Source organism: Triplophysa rosa, linkage group LG11 (genome assembly GCF_024868665.1).
Source record: "Triplophysa rosa linkage group LG11, Trosa_1v2, whole genome shotgun sequence".
In the NCBI taxonomy this organism is placed as follows: Eukaryota; Metazoa; Chordata; class Actinopteri; order Cypriniformes; family Nemacheilidae; genus Triplophysa; species Triplophysa rosa.
Genome location: NC_079900.1, coordinates 14,407,635 through 14,427,467, shown reverse-complemented (window position 1 = coordinate 14,427,467; position 19,833 = coordinate 14,407,635). Strand labels below are relative to the sequence as shown.

Here is a 19,833-nt window from a genome sequence, read left to right as displayed (position 1 = left end):
AATATACAAATAAACGTTAGCTGTTTTTAAATAGATATTGAATAAGGGGTAACAAATATGCAACATTATATTAAAAGTTATTTTTTAGTAGTAAACAACATAAAATAGTTATTTGGTTCTTTTTTTTACACAATTTCAACCTGATTTTGCCACGTTTAATGTGTTATAGGATTGGGTGTAGCAAATTATGCTTTTAAAATCACCATTACTTCTTATAACAAAATCATTTGTTTGAGGAAGTTTCAGTAAAATTTGATGCAGTATAGTTAGATAAGTTGATCCACATCTTCTGTTTGTTGGAGTTATTAGCGGATCTGACAGCTTAGATATTGATCTACTATGAAATGCTGTTTCAGCCCTGATTATTGTGTGGGCTTGCAAGGGCACTATCTGTACCACTATTTCATAGACACCATAATGCTAAGCCTAGCAAAACATATAATTCAATGTTATAGTTTAGACAGAAGGTTAATAGCAGCTCAGACACTGTAAAACCCAATAGTGTGGTGCACCTAAACTCATGCTCTATAGAGCTTTGCAGAGATGGATGAAGCCGTCATGGCAGAGCTTTTAAAAATGCCATCTTTTTATTTTTGACAGTAGTTACACTTTTGTCTCAACATATTTTTAGGGACTCCTAAACATACTGCATCATAATCAAGTAATTTGGCTACACGTCAGTTTACCGAATGGCCCTGCAGTGTTGATAGTACAGTGTTTCTGCATGTCTTTTTATGTGTGTTTGTTGGGTTAATGATTTCAAGGTCAGTAAGTTCAAAGGTGTTTCTCATTGATATCGTCCAGGGGAAGGACTTCTAAAGCTCTGGGTGCTGGATTATGACTCATGACTCCCTGTAAATCCACACTGTCGTTTGTCTGCTGACTGTGTGTAGGCAGTGAGCTGGCCAGCCATCCAGCTGCATTTCCACTGAGATCTCAAACAAAACCAGCCAAGCAGACTTGATATGAAAAATGAGTAGCTAGCATGAATGTTCCTCACTTTCACTGACCTTTATACCTGTGGAGTTTGTTTAGTATTCTCAAAGTCTCTAAGAATATTTCACAGCCCTGTTGATTAAAAAACACATTGCTGTTAATCATCATGTGTTTTGGTGTGCTGGTTATTCTTGTCCACCTGCTAAACCAGGAAGCTATGCAGAATAACCTGCAAGGGCCTAAGTTAGTATTTTCAGCAAGTTTGAATGGAAGGTTTTACCGTCATTTTTATATGCACACTTGACATTTTATGTGGGCTTAAAGGACTTGTCTATGACTATGCTAGTGCTCTTTGGAGCATAGCCAGCGTTGAGTGCCATGCGTGTTGCTTGTTTGTGTGGGTTGGTGTAATCTTGAGATGAAGGATCAGCAGAGAAATGGGTTTACAGCAGAAAATGAGACTGCATCTAAAAATTAATACAAAATTTTTGCTCCAACCGTACAGAGGAAACAAGTAATAATGCATGTGTCCTGTCTCCTGCCTCGGCGTGCTCCGCCTCGTATATTCATGCGTGATGATGTATGGGACACCGGAGGTGAGATATACTCCATCACACTGCTCTCTATTGCAATTCTCCTCCTGGACCCCACAGACAAAAACTTCTCTGTTATTTATAGATGAGAGAGCTGTAGCGACATGTTGTGCTTTGCAGAAGTTGCTATCAGACACATTTAATACTGACATGCAGTGTTATTGAGTTTGTTCTCTTTTCCCAGGATGCTTAGTGTGGGGCTCCGATATGGGTTAAGGATATATGTTCTTCTATATCGGGTTGTATTATATAATTTATATAGCATACAATTGTTATAATAAAAATGACACTATGGGTGTGAAAGCTTTTGGCTTATAGCTGGATAATAAGTTGTTGAATGCCAGAGTTGTTTTTTTAAAGATATTTTTAAGATTACTTAAATAAAAGAGCAATTCCTGATGTCTTCATTACACAATCCACTCAACCCTCTCATTTTTTCTTTGAGGTGATACAAGCAGACCTTTAAGATTGAGTAGGTAAAATGTAACGTGCTATAAACTCGATAAAGCCGATCTTAAAACTTTAAGCCATGTAATAAGAGTAGATTGTTGTTGTTTAGTTAGAACAGATAAAGAAGTGATTACACAATAAAAATCTATGGAATCCCACTTATACTGCGCATGAATACTAAAGGTTTTGCTTGGCATACAGTCTCGTGTGTGTTTGAATCAATACCTGCCAGATATTCAACAGAGGGAGTCACTGGCTTTTTAATAATGATCGTTCTTTCCTCGGTAATGGGAAGCTTAGGCTGTGGTAAGCAATATGGACATGTTGGTGCACTTAATGTCCCAGATTTTGGATGCATCTTATCTAAGGTTTAAGTTGTATTCAAGATGTCATCCAATTTAGTCTGTAGTCGGCAAATACTGCATGAGACGCTGTTACATCATGGTAACCTTTAAAAAAAGAGCAAAGAATAAAACATGTACACTAGCTTTGGTTTTCTGCATTAATTAAAAAAATAAGACTTATTTATATGGTTTTAAAACAACAGCACTAATGTGACATATTTATGTTAATTGGTTACATGAAATGAAATAAAACGACTTTACTGTCACTACTACACCATATACTCATGAGTCATGGGTGAAAATCTTTGGTACACATAATGAATTCCAGTTGGAGAGTCTTGGAAAAATGCATGCAATATTACCACATGAAAATGTTGTTTATGCATGGAGAATAAATGCAACTACATGTATAAAGTAAAATGCATGTGCAAATAATGGACAGATTGTTTATTTTGGAGGTAAACGAATTCTTCAAATGTGGGAGTAAAGCATTTTTAAATAAATTTTGTGTTTATGTGTGTCTCTGTGCATGCATGCATGCCTAAGATGAAAGACAGTCTGTCAGTAACTGTGTAAATAATGAATGTTTAGTCTAGGAATTCCAGATGGTGCTATAAGGGGTGGTGGCAGATTCATGTTTGGACCAAAAGGGGTCTGAGTTTGGAAGTCATTTATCTGTGCCTTCACTGCAGGAGACCCCCATGTCTCCTCTCACATTACTGCAGTCCCAGAATATCTGCGTTCATCACCTCAGCAGGGGCAACCTGTGTTATACTGTCAAAGCTTCACCTGATGCAGATGTTAGTCGGTTATCTGCTTCTCTGCTCTTATCTCTAAAGATACAGCCTTGTGTAAGGTATCAAAGTTAAGCGTGCACCTATGACTGGTCTTGTGATGTTTAATCCAGCACCCATTATTTACACTTCCTTTCCTGTACATTTCCATAAAAGACTGGAAGCATTTTTCTACAAGGACACTTTCATATGGATGCTGCTGAGCAGCTATAGTGCATTCTTAAGAAAAATGGTTCTAAATAGTACCAAAAAGGGTTCTTCGGCTTGTAACAATAGCAGGTTCCATAAAGAACCCTGCCTTGAAAAGTGCTATATAGAACCTCAGTGGTGCTATAAAGAACCCTATCTTCATCAGAAAACAGGAGGGGTTTTAATTTATGTATTTTTATTAATTTTCTATTTCCGTTTTACCTTATAAAAAGAATAAGCAAGACATGTAAATAAGTAATACTTTTATTTCCTACTGGTCACATCGTTAAATGTCATGCAACATTCAATGTATTTGTACATATTAATACCATTCACAATTTTGTATTGTTGCAAAGCAGCTTTACAGAAAAATAAACATATTAGCCCTAAACAGAGACATGGGAAAAAGTAAAGAAATAAGTTTTAGCCCATTTTAGCACAAAAGCAGTAGAAATGTGAGAACATAAATTTATAGAAATAAAAGTATATATATATATATAACCAGGAAAATTATAAAAATACATGATTACTATTTTAACTATTTAACTGGTCAGCAAGATTATACAGCAAGCAGTGCAGCCAAGAAGTCAGACAGGCAATAAAATGATTTAATCTTATATTGTTTTCTGTTAAGTGGCAGATAACTACATCCATTATTTTGAGTTTTTAAGTTTCTGGCCAAACAAAAGTAGGGTCTGGCATGGGGCTCAAATTGCAGGCCATGATCATCGCAGATTCCCGCCACTTTCCATCTATGGCTGTGGTCATCATCCTTGAGCATCAGGCCGAACCAGAGCTGTGTCTGTCAGTCTCAGGTGTTTCAGGAGCCTGAAGATGAGACATGGAGACAAAAACAAGCTGATGTTAGTGTAGAGGTCACTCTCATATGTAAAAATGATGTCATGGCAGAAGTTTGGTTGAGCTGACTCCTGCAGTATAAACATGTTTTTGGTAATAAAGATAAGGTTTGGCTAAAGATTCATTCATAAATTTTAATTACTTACCTTTGAATGTGTCACTGAAGTCTGACCTGCAGTGGTTTAGAGCTTGGCTTATGATTCACCTGAAACAGAGACATGTACATATACTGTAAGTACTATAAGAATACACAAAACTTAAAAACGTAATTTCCAAAATGATTTTAACTGTAAATTGCCATCGTTTTAATGTGGAAAGGATATCAACTTTAAAAGAAACATGAATATATCACCTTTAAAACATCAAGTATGACACAGTTGTCAGACTTCTGAGCTGAACTGATACTTGGTTAGCACCGCGAGAAATACCCGTCTCTTCCAAGTTCACTCCCAGCACGAGGTCATATACGAAACTCTGAAATATCAATAAATAAACCTAAATACAAGTTGTACAACATACGGTTGAAGAAACATCAAGATAATGTGCATGAAAATATTTTTTAAAAATGGTTTATGGAAGTTCAACCAGTAGAAGTAAATAATGATTGATGCTAGGATAATATTGTTAATATAATATTTGTTTTAAATATTAAGTAGAGTATATACATTTTAACTATCTTAAATAATTGGTAAAGCAGATTCCCATAAATTATATAACCATAGAATTATTAAAAATTATAAAAAAATCATAAAATATATATACGGTATGTCTGAAGCTTACCTGTGTGATGTATCAGTCTGCAGGAACCTCAGCAGGACTGTTAAATCAGGACTTTGATTCAGGACTAACAACCAATCAGAAGGCAGCTTCTAAATAACCGATTTTTTTTAAACCAAAAGAGGCGGGAATAATTCCCAATACAAAGAACGGTTCGGATACGTGCAGTTGTGTCTGCCATGTAAGCAGACAGATCGGATACGTCATTGTGAGTTGTACATCATTAATTCCTTTCAAACAGAGCGATGATCCCGGAAAATTGTTATACAATTGCCAGGAAACAAGAGTTAAGCGAGTTTATCATTTATTCGAAAACTTAAAAAAACTATTGGTAGGCTCTATTTAGCTTAATCATGCATGACTGCATGTACGTCCTAATCATCAAACTGAATCTCAAGACGAGAGAATAGCATTTGTCTGCTTAAATGCAGTTTTAAAGTTTGAAATTAATCAAAATTAAAATTCATCACAATATCAAAAATTATCAACACAAAAATACAAATCGCTTTAATAAACTTGATCGCTCAGCAACCTTCAAAACAATTATCTGTTCCACGCAACGGAGAAGCATGAGTTTCTCTGCAGACACCCACTTTACTTTTAACAGGCTTCACTTGACCGAGCATTTACTGATTTATTCCTCAATAAAAACATTATAAACAACATGAACATTATGATCATACACCGACCTAAGTGTCTATGTATTGTCTTTTATTAAGCGGTTTTTCGTTCGGTCTGCATGAGCTTGTTCAAAAAATCTAAATGATAAACTTTCTCAGACTTTAAAAAACATTAACGATTAAGTCATTTTTTAGCTCATTTTTTTGTACGTCATATAAATGAAAAATGCACTGCTGTAATATCCTGTGCCTCTTATATTGCAGTTGCAAAAATACCATCTCATTTTTACTTTAAGACTCCACTGCGTTCCGTTATAATTTGTATTGAGGCTCTGTAAAAATGCACTGAAGACACCACACCTGAACATTTTGCTTTTATTTTCATTTGACAGTTCATATTTTTCTTCGTAAACTGGCTGAGCTCAATCCTTCTCTCAGAACCTTTCATTATTTTCGTTCTTTTTGCCATTTTTCTGCATTTACCAATAAATATATAAGTAAAAGGTATTCAAGTAAAATAAAAAACAACAATATATGCTACATAATAATAACCCAAACAATATAGCTTATTTTGCGCTATTTGGCTAAATATAAAAGGAAACGGCAATAAAAGCAAACCGCACTATTGAGCCACCTAAAATCACAGCAAGGGAAATTCCGTCACCTTGACAGCACTACATTCACGATTAAAAAATATGCACATGACATTACATCGCAGTACATTATCACGTGTCTTTATGTGTGAAGGCACACTGGGGGACAAATCCTGGCACACATTATGCGTTCATTTTAAGAGATCTCTGTATGAAAAGGCTATTGAATAAGCTGCGGTGGAATGACGTTTTTACTTTTTTTTTGGTCAGTACGTCTACCTCGGGTTGTTTCGCCATGTGCAGTGTAAATGCAGATATCGAATATGTGTCACCTTTAAAAGATGTAAACGGGTCGTCAAAAAAATCGGATATAGTCACAAAAACAGAATTGAGCATCAAGAACTGCAGTGTAAATGCGGCCATTCGTACCTTCGAAGAGTATTTAGTTAGATCACATTTATAAAAGATAGATACAGCTGTACGATTATTTCCAAAAGCATACGCCGCGTGCGGGGAGGGGGTGGGCTGAACTAAAGCACGTGCGCATTCATTGCCAACAAAGCACAGACATCAGTTTCACTCACCGCATGCGGTTCATGTCCGGCAACTTTTAGCGCTGGGACGGCTCCATATATCAGTTTCAAACGATCTCCAAATCCAGCGTTATATCCACCGTTTATATAACATTCATCACCCAAACCCCATCCTTCTCCTGCTCTCCTTGCTGCCGCGTGGGCAGAGATGGAGCTGTGTTAGCTGGTCGGTTTCAGTTCACGGCAGCAGTGCTAGGTCTTATTTCTCAGGTTTTCATTGTTGCACAGGTGGGAGATGAGCGAGTACTGTGAGTGACCTACAAAGGAAGGTAACGAGGCTCACTGAGCTGTGAATGTGATTGAGGTCGCTACAGAAAAAGGGTCATGGACGTGTGAGATCTCTAAAAAGCAAACCATCTTCTTTCCTTATATCTTAAATTTGAACCATTTTCCATGTCATTTTTATGGTTATGGTGGAGAAATTGATTATAGTGATTAAATGGTCATTATGGGATACATAAATGCTTTGCTGTGACTGAAAATGATGATCACATAGGGTCGTATTGGGATTCAAATAATGTTTAGATGGGTGTGTATCGCTGTTCCCGTTGTTCCCCAGAATGGAGTAAAGATTTAATGAGCAGTCATAACTCACAGCTTTAATGAAGCCTGAATGAATCTTCCACACACATATGTTGTGCAAATACAATAATTCTAAAAATACACAAAAAGTCAAATATATTCAACACAGATATGTTAAGACAGTAGCGATTAAACAATCCTTCATTGTGTGACGAAGAACTTGCTCTCTCTGTGAAAATTACAATGCCACCAAGCACCAACTGAGTTCCATTGTCCCACTGCCATTGAGATGTGACATGAATTTTAATAAGAAATAGTTAGGGCTGCACTTGCGTGAGTGATAGAGTTGATGAAAATACTTTCCAAAGTCATTTTCATTTTTAGGGAAAGATATTAACTGTAGAATGAGTTCTGATTCTATATTAAATTGCATTTATGCATATACACTTTTTGTCAAAAGGGACCCTTAAGTTTGGCTCACCAAAAGTTTCTTACCACTTCATCATGAAGCCTTTGTCCTGTCCTGGCATCTTCTGAGGTTAATGGTCAAAGTTGCCCTAACCTTTGACCTCAGCCCCTTTCTTTGTGGTATCATGTTGTATCATGTTGTCCAATGAGTAAAATTTGGAACTTTATGTTTTCTTGTTTAGGCACAAAATTTATGAGCAATGTGACTTAACGCGTTTTCCATGATCTATCTGCAGCATGGGGACGGAAGTCTGGGACCCCCTGTCATCGTGTGCACGCGACCCTACCCAGAATGCCAGCTGTATTCTGACGAGGAAGGACTGGGCGGACGGGACGCACAAGAGTCGGACATGGACAGTGCTGGAGACAGCGGGGCGGGATCGGAATCGTCTGAAGGAGGTCGCCATGATGATAAAGAGGAAGGGATGGGAGGACTCTTTTGTGGAAACAGGTCAGTATCACAGATGATGTGTGGTTTAGCAGTAGCTCTCGAGAGACTGAGGTGTCCCCGTCTCTGTTTGCAGCTGTGGTCAGATGGTCTCATCCGCAGCAGCTTCAGTGATCTCAGTAGAGGAACAGTTTGAGGATTATGGAGAGGGAGAGGATGTGGACTTCACACCCAGCAGTCCCATCCCTGATGATGACACACGCACTAATGGTTTCTCTGATCTGGGATCCTCTCTGCCTTCAAGGTAGGTACATTGTAAAAAAAAGTTTTTTTTTGTGGCTTTTTAAAAATTATTTTATACTGGACTGAACCTAAAAACCTTGTTATTACGTACACAATATGTCACTAAATATTACTAATCTCGATATGCTACAGAGAATAATGGGCAAACAGTCACAGCCAATATAATTAACTACAAAAATCCTATTTTTACTCATTTACTCACCCTGGAAGTAAATTTGTTTGTTCTTGAGTTCTCGCCCACCATTGACTACCACAGTAGGAAAAATTACAATAGTTATCAAAAGTGCCCCAGAACTGTTTGCTTTCCTACGTTCATCAAAATATCTTCTTTTGTGTTCAACAGAACAAAGACATTTTTCCTACCATAGTAGTCAATGGTTGCCAAGAACTGTTTTGTTATAAGCATTCTTCAAAATATCTGCTTTTCTGTTCATCCAAACAAAGAAATTTATACAGGTTTGGAACAACAAGAGGGTGAGTAAATGATGACAGAATTGTCTTTTTTTACACCCTCTAGTACAAAAATCTCATTTTGTGTACTACATTTAGCCTTATGGATATAACAATAATATATGAATCGGTGTGGGGTAATTATTTGTCAATAATTCAAATTTTTAAGTGCATTTATGCTTAGAGGTCTTTTAGACACCTGTGGTGTTACACACAAAATCACAACAGCCAACAGTTTTAAATCAGTTTAACAATAGAGTGTGTGTTTTAAAGCTATTCCTATATGTTCAGTTTGAACTGTTTATCTCTGGTTGAATCTACGTTACCATATTGTGATAACCACATCCTTAAATCCTATTTCAGACTATGTGAAATTGTAAGTGCTTTGCTATGTTTTTGCAGTGCTGGTCAGACGCCTCAGAAGATTAGGCATCTGTATAGCAGTGAGCTGCTGGATGTCTACTGTTCTCAGTGCTGCAAGAAAGTCAACCTGCTCAATGACTTAGAGGCCAGACTCAAGAACCTTAAGGCTAACAGGTAAGACTTTACAGACAATGCATCTATTTAATTTAATCACATACAGTATATTATTATTTTATATTTGTTTTAATAGTTTAGTTAAAGGGGTCATATGGTGCGAACATGTGTTTTTCTGCGTCTTTGGTGTGTTATAAATTGCCCATGCATGTATTAGACACGTAAAATTGCAAAAATGATCAGAACAAAAGATGTGTTCACAAAAGAAAGTGAATGCTCACCCAGACCTGCCTGAAACGCCTCGTGTAACCACACCCCCACAAATCTACGTCAGTTCGTGGTATGAGTTGTCTAAGACTGCAAATTATGAGTGTGTTTAAGGCTAATTGTGTTAAGTTGTAGGAGAACACAAATATAAAGAAAGACATGGACTTAAAGCCACCCAAAGATGTCCTACCTTTGTAAGTCAATGTGTGAATCTCCCTTACTTTCTGTCTATAGCTTGTGCTAAACAGTGTAGCACTGCAATTTTGAAAGGATTCTTTATGTCTCTGTTCAACCGAGTCGGGTAAAGCTAGGTGTATTTTTATGAGTCTCTTTAATCACTGTGGTCTGTCAAAATCACAAGCTTTATCAGGAGAAGGGTTTCATCTGAGAACCTGTTACCATAGCAACAATGTTCCATTCAGGGCTTTACTAATCTTTGTGAATGTTATCAGACAGTGAGAGAAAACCGAGACTCTCAAAAAAAGCCTTGGGTGTTTAAGTGGGTGTGTGCGTAGTGAGATGTAACGGAAACTGCTGAAATAATACTTTTATTATCATGAGGGTACCTAATAAATTTAGTTCTTTAGAAGAGTGGCACTGCAATCTTTTATCTGGGTTGCAGTGCATCATGGGATTGTGATGGTTCTATGCTGCTGACACACAGAGGCATTATACTGCAGACAGAGAGGGTGTGTACAGTAAAGAGCCGTGTCATTTCCTGATGTCTGTGTGAATAGGAATGATGAGGAAGTTGGATCATGTGGAATTCTGTGGCCTTTCGCCATTAATCCACGGACATTTTTAACGTAATGCTCAACTGCATGCTCAGTAGTCTAATGCTGAAGTTAAATAAATATTTGTATTTGAAGCAGTTGACTGGATATATTTTATTGTTGAATGACACCGAGTAAAAAATTCAGATCATTTTGAACCATTTAAAACAAACTTGAATGTCCAGTTACTTTAACAAGTCATGACAACTCTTGACATTTGTCAACTGGCAAAATCTGCATCAGCACATTTGAGTGCATGTACAGTATGTGTGTGTATGCTGTGGGTGTATCTGCCTTGGTTTGCAAATTGTCTGGCAGTGTCTTTATTGGTTTTGTTGAGTAGAGCGTGCATGAGAATTGACTTTTATTTTAGTAAGCACACTGAGCTCAGACATGTGTGATGTAACAAGTGAAGGGGTTTAGATTGACGTGGGTCACACAGTTATACAAACACGAGGTTAGAGTGCAGCTGTGCAGGTATTCTATTTTTATCGAGGTCTTTTAAAGCTGGCTGATTATAAGTGTAATCTCATGACCCAGGACAAACCGACTGCAGTGTGGGAGCACTTCAGGCAATGGTGAATCTGTAATTAGATTTTAAATAAAGCGGATTAGCAGAGCGGAAAAACAAAACAATAACACTGCAATATGGATCACCTAATTGTATGGCATTAGATCATTTACAGTACAGTAAATGTCAGGAGAATATTGAGAAACTGTATTTCTCAAAAATACAATTCCAGCATTATGGATGTGGCATTTTCAGTCAAAACTTGAAAAATAAACTCTGTTTATGAAAAATGTATTTATTTCCAATATATCGAATCATCTGTTTATATTTTACAAATCCAGACTTCAGAAAAATTTCAGTCTATGCACGAGTTTTAAAATAGAGAAAAATTCACACAATATGGATGTGACAAAAAAGGACGCACATTTTTGAGAGACAACATACTTTCTAGGATTTCTGTGAAGTAAAATGTACAAACCAGGAGCAATGATACCCAACAAACAGACAAGGGATGGCTCTTTATAGACGACAAAATAGTTATTTTATTTTAGTTTGAAGAGGAATTTATGAGGAATATGGACCGTTATGGATGTGACAGTTCCATTGTGAATTTGACAATTCACGACATGACTATGAAAAACTGTTCTTTAAAAATAAAAAGCTTTAAAAACATTGACGCATTGATTCAAACCACCAAATATTGACATCTGACTTGACAGAATGGTGAACTTTCGGAATGGTGAACTACATTTGCATGGAATTTCCCAAATATATATCATATACAGTATGTATGCTTATACGATTTACTAAAATCACCACTCGTTAAAAGTGTTTTTCAGAAATATTACCACATAATAATTTTATATAAGATTTTGCTGTGTTGTTGGATAGAGGTGCAAAGCTAATCTTGTTTTTTTTACAGCCCGAACAGGAAAATCACCAGTACAGCATTTGGTCGGTAAGTCTCTCATCTATCTAGTTTCACGAGATCTGCATAAAATGAGATTACAGGGTACACTAAACACATTCTCCTTCATTTACTCCTGCAGGGATAATCAGTCCTTGCTGATCCAGTTTACAGTAGTTACACCACAGCCTGATAAAGTTACTAACTGGCTTTAGAGAATCCACTCACTCACTTAAACCTGGCCTTTATCTAGTAATCCAGTATTTGAAAAAGAAATGATTTGTCCAAAGATAAAGCATTACATTTAGGCATATAAAGCATACCTTTTACTTTAAGCCTACCCTGTAGATAAGGTCCAGCATCAGTCAGATCTACTGCTCTGGTTAGTTGCAGGCAGGTTTATATTCAGTTCTTTTGTATCTCTGTGTGGTCCACAGTCAACTCTTCCATCACAGTAACTTCAGCAGCAGCCAGGGCAGCACAGAAGATCTGTTCAGAGACAGCATCGACTCCTGTGACATCGACATCACTGAGAAGGTACTGGAAGTATTTCATGGAAAGCCAAAGTTCAATGTGGAATTTTCTTTAATGTGTTAAAATAGTATAATAAATTAACAAATTTGACTTTATGCTGCTATCCTGTGAGTGTGATTCTGATTTTTAACCATTTTTTTATACTAATGCAGGTAAGTTATTTGGAGAAGAAGATAACAGAGCTTGAGAACGACAGTCTGGCCAGCGGAGATCTGAAATCCAAACTTAAACAAGAAAACACACAACTAGTTCACAGGTAAAGATGAGACAATCTGGTAAAGTCTATAGTAGTAAATACTTGAATTTATTCTTTTTTTGTGGTTACCCATCAGGGTACATGAGCTGGAGGAACAGATCAAGGATCAGGAGACGCATGCAGAGCAAGGACTAGAGGAGGAACTGAAAAGACACAGAGAGGCCTACAGCAAGATGCAGAGAGACAAGAGCACAGAGATCGAACTGCTTAGTAACCGGTACCTGAATCTCCCTGCATGAATCTAATAACAACAAATGTTGTTTTAACATTGAAACTCAAGGTGCAAGGTGTTATATGTTAGTCTCAGTCTCAAACTTGATTTGGGAATTTCATTGGCTGCTATTACACTGCTTCTGGGAGCAAACACACACGTTTTTTTATCAGTCCACCACCAAATAAAGTCATGTTTACAAGGTACCAGGTTGATATAGTGAGCGCTTCGAGCATAGTAAAGAAGTAATAACTGGATTTGCCAAGAGTAGTCCAAGATTGAATAGACATTTTACTGCATAAGTGTGTCATGTAAATACTGTGTCTGTGTTTACATACGCCATTTTATCATTGTGATAGAATCTTGGATACATCCACCCCCTGACATGTCAACTAAAACGCAATGTGATTGGTTGCTTTAGATGTCAGTCAGACTGTCTACATGTGCAGTACTTTACATAAGATGAATAAGGCTGCATTGTGAGCCAGACCTAATGCGGTTTATTTAAATGTCTGGTTATGCGATACTCAGTTCTACTTTGTGGTTTTGCATAATTCTCAATTAAAAGATGATTTCTGCCTGTAGGCTTCAACAGCTGGAGGAGGAGAATGCAGAGATGAAGGTGAATGTGTGCAGACTAAAGTCTCAAACTGAAAAACTGGACCAGGTTGGTGATGCCTTGAAATGCTTTCCCTAATATAACCACACAACCCACACGATACATCAAATTATTTGGTAAACAAATTACACGATTTGGTAAGCAAATAATACATTCTTGCTGTCTATCTGTCTCTGAATTAAACACTTTCACACGGGACCTCACTGAAAGATCCGTCAGACACATTTCAGCAGGCAGTGAAAATCCCTGGAGCTCTATTATGAAGGTGTCTTGTCAGTGTTAACAACACGCTGCTCCATAGTGGTTGCTTTTAGGATAGTGTAATATGTGTGAAAGCTGCTTCCTGTGTGATATTAGCAGCTCTGCATTTAGACTCTTGAGTCAGTGAGGCTTTGATCTCTAAGATGAAATGAAACAATGTAGAGAACATGCAGCAGCTGATGCTGTATTTTCCTAGCACTAAAATAACCGGGCCATTGCCTGATAGGGATAAAAAATGTAAGCACCTTTTTATATTTTTCAGAGACAGAACACGAATAAATGTTACACTCAACATCGTGCTGTAGTAATAGGAATCCCGACAAGAGTCAGGCGCCTCTTTATTAGATGCATCATGTGCTTTATTTCATTTTCTTTTATTTCTGTAATTGAATATATTGTTGAAACATAACCTTGAAGGTCTTTCAAGCAAATAGGCTATTTGTATGCTTATTGTAGCCTATTGTCTTCACGGTAAATAAATGAATGAATCCTAAAATGGTTTTCTTGCTGATGTGTTTTGCATAGGAGAAGCAGCGTATGACAGATAGGCTTGAAGACACCAGCCTGCGTTTAAAGGATGAGATGGATCTGTACAGGAAAATGATGGATAAGCTTTGGCAAAATAGACACGAGTTTCAGAAAGAACGGGAAGCCATGCAAGAGGTATTTCCATTGCAAATTACACACAAACATAATTCCTTAAGCATTTTACATTTATACATTTGCCAGATATTTTTGTGAAAAGCAACTCTTGATATAGTGCAAACTACATGTTTTTCTCAGTTTGTGTGTTTCTTGGGAATCTTGATCTTGGCATTGCTAGTGCAGTGCTCTAAAAACTGAGCTACAGGGGCACAAACTTTATTCTATTTGCACATGTAGCTGATTGAAGACCTGCGGCGTGAGCTGGAGCACCTGCAGCTCTTTAAGCTGGAGACTGAGAAGCCCGGTCGTGGCCGGAACGCTGCAGGACTGTCTGAATACAATGCCAAGACTCGTGAGATTGAGCTGGAGCACGAAGTCAAGCGGCTTAAACAGGTACAGTGGGATATCACAATGTTATTCCACCTACACCATCCTCAAAACACACAGGCTTCAATAGTAGTAAATCAATATTATTTTAATTAAAGAAATAATATTTAATCTTCCAACAGGAGAACCATAAACTCCGAGACCAGAATGATGATCTGAACGGACAGATTCTCAGCCTCAGCCTTTATGAGGCCAAAAACCTTTTTGCATGTCACACCAAGGCCCAGTCACTGGCAGCAGAGATAGACAACGCCTCCAGAGATGAGGTGAGAAGAACTGAAGACTGTAATGCAAGAGATTTGTCAGAGAGCTACAGAATACAGAAAGGAAATAGCTGGCCCTGTTAAATTTGGGGTCGGAAGGCTATTCCACAAAAAAAGTATTTTATGCTAAATAAATCTGTTATTTTTAATGTCAAGTGCCCATCTTATTTGCATTTAATGTATAAAAGCAGACATTTCTGTGCATTCAGAGCAAGTTACAAAAGATGCTTTAGATTTAAATGTGAGATTGTCATTCATGGATTTTTCTCTCTCCATCCTTGCAGCTGGTTGATGCTTTGAAAGAACAAGAGGAGATCAACTTCCGTTTAAGGCAGTACATGGACAAGATCATCTTGGCTATCCTAGACCACAACCCCTCCATCCTAGAGATTAAGCATTAGGCTTTTGATCATTTCTCTTGAGCTGATAGCGGAAAGAGGACTCATGCTCTGTTAAGAGCTTCCCCTTAAGGCCGGCCGTGTGAGATGTACCCACACAGCCCCCAATCATCTTGTATTTACAGAGCTAGTTACTGAAGAAAAAAGTCTCCTATGTGCTCTGACATACACACACACAGTTCCATTGTTACTCATGTCATCACGCTATGAGTTCAATCTGTAGAAACGACAAAAACAAGTGATGAAACTGGAATATAGTATAGAAGTGTACTTTTCACTCTCGATTACATATACGCATTACCTCTGAGTATGTACAACTCAGTGTTTTATTCGACTTATGAACAAAACAAGTAGAAATGTATTCAATTTCACAATGATCACATTGCAGAGGAGAGCTCTTCGTGCACTTACAGGGTACAGCATGTGTTCTTATGTTTTTTTAATCTAATCAGATGTGCCAGGAACCCTATAGACTGTCTCTAAAACTTGCACTGTTCACATATGACCTCTCCACATTTCTTTGCTGAGCCAATAGTAGGGACTTGACTTAGTCTGAGATTAAATGTCATGTAATGATAGCAGATGTATGATCAGCAGATAATGAAGAATGTTATGTGATCTGCTGTGATTATAGTTATATTGGTAAACATCATGTCAACAGGAGTGGAACTAGGCTGCGTAATTCATTGTTGTCATTGGATGATGCTTTTGATCAGCATCCATGCAGGCTGTTGTGATATCAGCATATTTAGGACTGAGGAATCACATGTTGTTATAGTCAAAGCACAAGAGTGGTGAACAGTGTGAGCACAGTCACAGTTGTACAATATATTATGTACATATAGAGAGAGAAGTCTAGGTATTGTGGAAAGAAAGGTTTATTTTTCATAGAACTCTGTGATAGTGTACATGAAATGACACATAGTGTCAGACTCAAGTGGGTGGATCAAAATTAAATGTTCATGATATTAAAGTCGTAATACAACAGCTCCAAAAACTATGATTATAAAACACAATACACGTGTACACAAAACATTAACTGACATCCAGCAACCGGTTGTGGTGGATCTGTATCTCTTAACAAGAAACAATGGCCTGCTCATGTTTAATTTACATTAAAATAAATATGTATATGCAAATGGATTAGTTCATAACTCGCATAATAGTAATATTTTAATATTGTACATCAGTGCCATAGGTAGAAGAAGCTGCACATTAAAATGTCTTTAAACTGTACATCCCATGAATGCATCACCATGCACCTCTCAATATTCAATAATCACATTTTTCCCACAAAATCCTGTTTAGCTAGTCAAATACTATGTGAATCACAGTATTTCAGATTATTGTGTAGTATGGGAAAGGAGCCAATACTGCTACATGCTCGATTGTCACAAACTAGTTTTGCTTTGTTGCACAAATTGTACTGAATCTGTTTCTTCGCATGTTCTGCTTGTGATCTTTATTTGGAATGTAACACTTTTGGTTGTTTCAGTAACTTTTATTATTATTATCAGTTATAGAGGAGCTTTTTATATATTTCTGTTACATCTTGTGTTGTAGAATTTTTCACTCATTGTAAATGTTGTACAGAGACTAGTTCTTATTTGTATTGCTGTGCCACTCATCAGTCTTAATGAATAAATGAAAGGCAGTCTTTTATACAGTTTTATGATGTTAGACATATGACTAAATAATGTATAAGTCATGTTGAATTGTTTTGCCACCATGGCATTTGATAAGATTGTGACATCACAGTTACTGTAATATTCCTTAAAATTACTCCTTAGTAGTTGTAATTTCATAGACAAGACTTGTGCATAATTATTTAATAATTATGTTTGATCGAAACCAGTCAACAATCACAACTGTTCGAAAAAACATTCAGATCAAATTTTCGCTGTTATATAATTTCCTGCTCCAGCACTCTCTTCATAGAATAAGCGGTCAAGAGAATAAATGGATATTATATAATTTGTTGTATAATAAGTTGAAAATTTAGTGAATCAAAAACTCCCATTCCCAGCAGCAGTGAACTTTTTGCACATTGTTTTGCTTTGTGTTCACTGTTACAGGTTAGATGCTACTCAGTTTGACACTTTTCTATAGCTAAAGGTTTACAGAACGTTTTTGTTGTTGTTTACACCTTTTTGTTATAGAAAAAGATTGACATTTTCTTGTCTCGTGTATGGGTATATAACACCATATAGTATTATTACTTGTTTCTAATCACACAAAATAGAGAACAACAAGACTTTCCGAATATTAAATAATAACGGCCTCAAGAGTTATGGCAAATTTCAAATATAATAAAAGACTTTTTGGCATGACTTGCGATGACAAGAGTCTTGACTTTGTTTGTTTTCTCTATCAGAGCACTCTCTAACATTATTTCAAATCATATCTTTGATAATAATACGTCTAATATGATTAGAAATTAGCACTATGTTATCTTGTCTCCATCTGCTGGATAATGCCTGTACCGACATGCGAAGATTGATCTGCTCTGAAAAGATGTAAGAATTAATACATTTGCAATAATTAATTGCAAATTTAGACATTTTTTCTTTAGGAAAAGCAACAATTTCACAGAAAAGTGGAAGTCCAAGGAAGAACAACAGACAACTGGACAACTTGATTAAGCCTATTGCACAAGCATTAAAAATACAGCATGAGAACTAAATACATTTGTGCCAAACTTCTTCAAAATGCTAATTGTTATTAACAATCAATAATTGGGGGATAAACTATATTTCATAGAAAATGTATTTCGCCAAAACAGCACAGAAGAAATGCAACTTTCATCTCTAAAGGGCATGAAACACACACTATTGTTCGAACGTTTAGAGTCACCAACTCATTCTTTCTTAACATTTTAATGGAATGAATTGTGTTGTGTTTAAAAAAATCGAAACATGCATCTAATGTCATAGCCAGTAGTAGTTTTTTAATCATCTTCTTTACTTCTCTTCTCCTGAAGGAGGTGCTGTTGTATCGCTTGGACGCATTCTGTATTTGTAAGTAATAAAACCAACCACAACCAAATTAAAATGGTTTTATTTGTGTCTAATAATGATTCAATCTTCTCCCGCTGCGTAACAGGTATATACAATTTGTGTAGATAGAAATCACATGGAAATTTAACATGTAAATATATTTCAGTGTGCATGGCCTTACCAACATAAAGCGTTTGTATTAAAGTAGTATCCTCATTCTTCACATTGCTCATGCTCTGATAAGCCAGTCACCTCCCTCAATTCTCAGTAGACACATCTAACAGGAATGTGCTCCAAAAGAATGACTTACATATGTTTTATCGCAGCTGTCCAAACACTAAATCAGCCATTTTCTCTGTTTTGTGAATGTCTCAGGTTTGGGTTTCTTGCTATATAGAACTGAAAACACTACATAAAACGTTTCCTATGACATCCGAATTTCATTCACAGCTCTTATGCGGCATGTGCAAAAACAACATTGTTTTAATTGTTAAGTTGCAAGGCCCAAATATTTTAAGGACCATTGTCAGTGTTGTACCATGACGCGGTCTACATGCCTGCCATAAAATGTGCTGCTTTACTGATCTGCTTAGGAAATGTAGCGCTGTATTTGGGCCAGGCAAGCGCTGGTCTTCATGATTGAACACCGCAAGATGAGAATGACCTGCTTATCACAGGAGCAGCAAGGACGTAAGTGAGGAAACTGAAGTACAGGGGTCTGCCCCACTTTCACTCTTTCTCTCAGGCTTCACTGCTCAATTTTTAGGAGCTTCGTAGACCAGAGACTTAGAAATTCAGCTGTGAGAGTTTTATGATGACATAATAGCTTGCTGTGATGCAGTTATGTTATAAATTAAGGAATAAGGGTTTGTCCCAGTCTCACAATTTGCCCAGTGTGATGTCATTTCCTCTAGAAGCATGTGGATGAAAGACTCAAAGGTATTTCCCCTCTTGTTTCCCAAATATTGGTTAAAAAAAGCAAACCTGTGACAAATATTATGGCTGTAAATTCTACTGTTAAACATTTCTGTAGAAATTACAGTCTTACTGGCAGCAAGTTGCCAGTAACTTACTGTAGATTTAAATGTATGTAATTTACTGGCAAAAGTTTGTTCAAAGATAAATTAGCATTAAACATGGACAAGTCTTTATGTTTACAGAAAAAACTATAAAATAACAGCCTCATGCAAAGCATTCTGTTTTTTTTTCTGATTTTGGTTCCTAAAATGCTTTGCATGAGGCTGTTATTTATTTATTTATTTTTTCTGTAAAGATAATTTATCTTTGAACAAACTATTGCCAGTAAATGACATACATTTAAATCTACAATAAGTGACTGGCAACCCGCTGCCATTAAGACTGTAATTTCTACAGAAATTTTTAACAGTGTTGACAAATACTTGTGTTTGTAAAAATGTATTTATTAAAAAGTCATGTGCTCAGTTGTAGG

General features: G+C 36.8%; 1 protein-coding gene across 1 annotated transcript in view; it reads left to right on the top strand.

The window, feature by feature from the left end:
* Positions 1-17,717, top strand: part of rab11fip4a (RAB11 family interacting protein 4 (class II) a) — a 40,407-nt gene extending 22,690 nt beyond the window's left edge. Inside the window, exons 4-15 of the mRNA XM_057346010.1 lie at positions 7,974-8,188; positions 8,262-8,429; positions 9,281-9,415; positions 11,829-11,864; positions 12,251-12,350; positions 12,500-12,603; positions 12,680-12,820; positions 13,400-13,481; positions 14,220-14,357; positions 14,577-14,732; positions 14,849-14,992; positions 15,274-17,717. Of these exons, the coding sequence (XP_057201993.1) occupies positions 7,974-8,188; positions 8,262-8,429; positions 9,281-9,415; positions 11,829-11,864; positions 12,251-12,350; positions 12,500-12,603; positions 12,680-12,820; positions 13,400-13,481; positions 14,220-14,357; positions 14,577-14,732; positions 14,849-14,992; positions 15,274-15,390 (1,536 nt within the window). The 3' untranslated portion in view covers positions 15,391-17,717. The remainder of the gene's footprint in view (positions 1-7,973; positions 8,189-8,261; positions 8,430-9,280; positions 9,416-11,828; positions 11,865-12,250; positions 12,351-12,499; positions 12,604-12,679; positions 12,821-13,399; positions 13,482-14,219; positions 14,358-14,576; positions 14,733-14,848; positions 14,993-15,273) is intronic.
* The last annotated feature ends 2,116 nt before the right edge of the window (positions 17,718-19,833 follow it).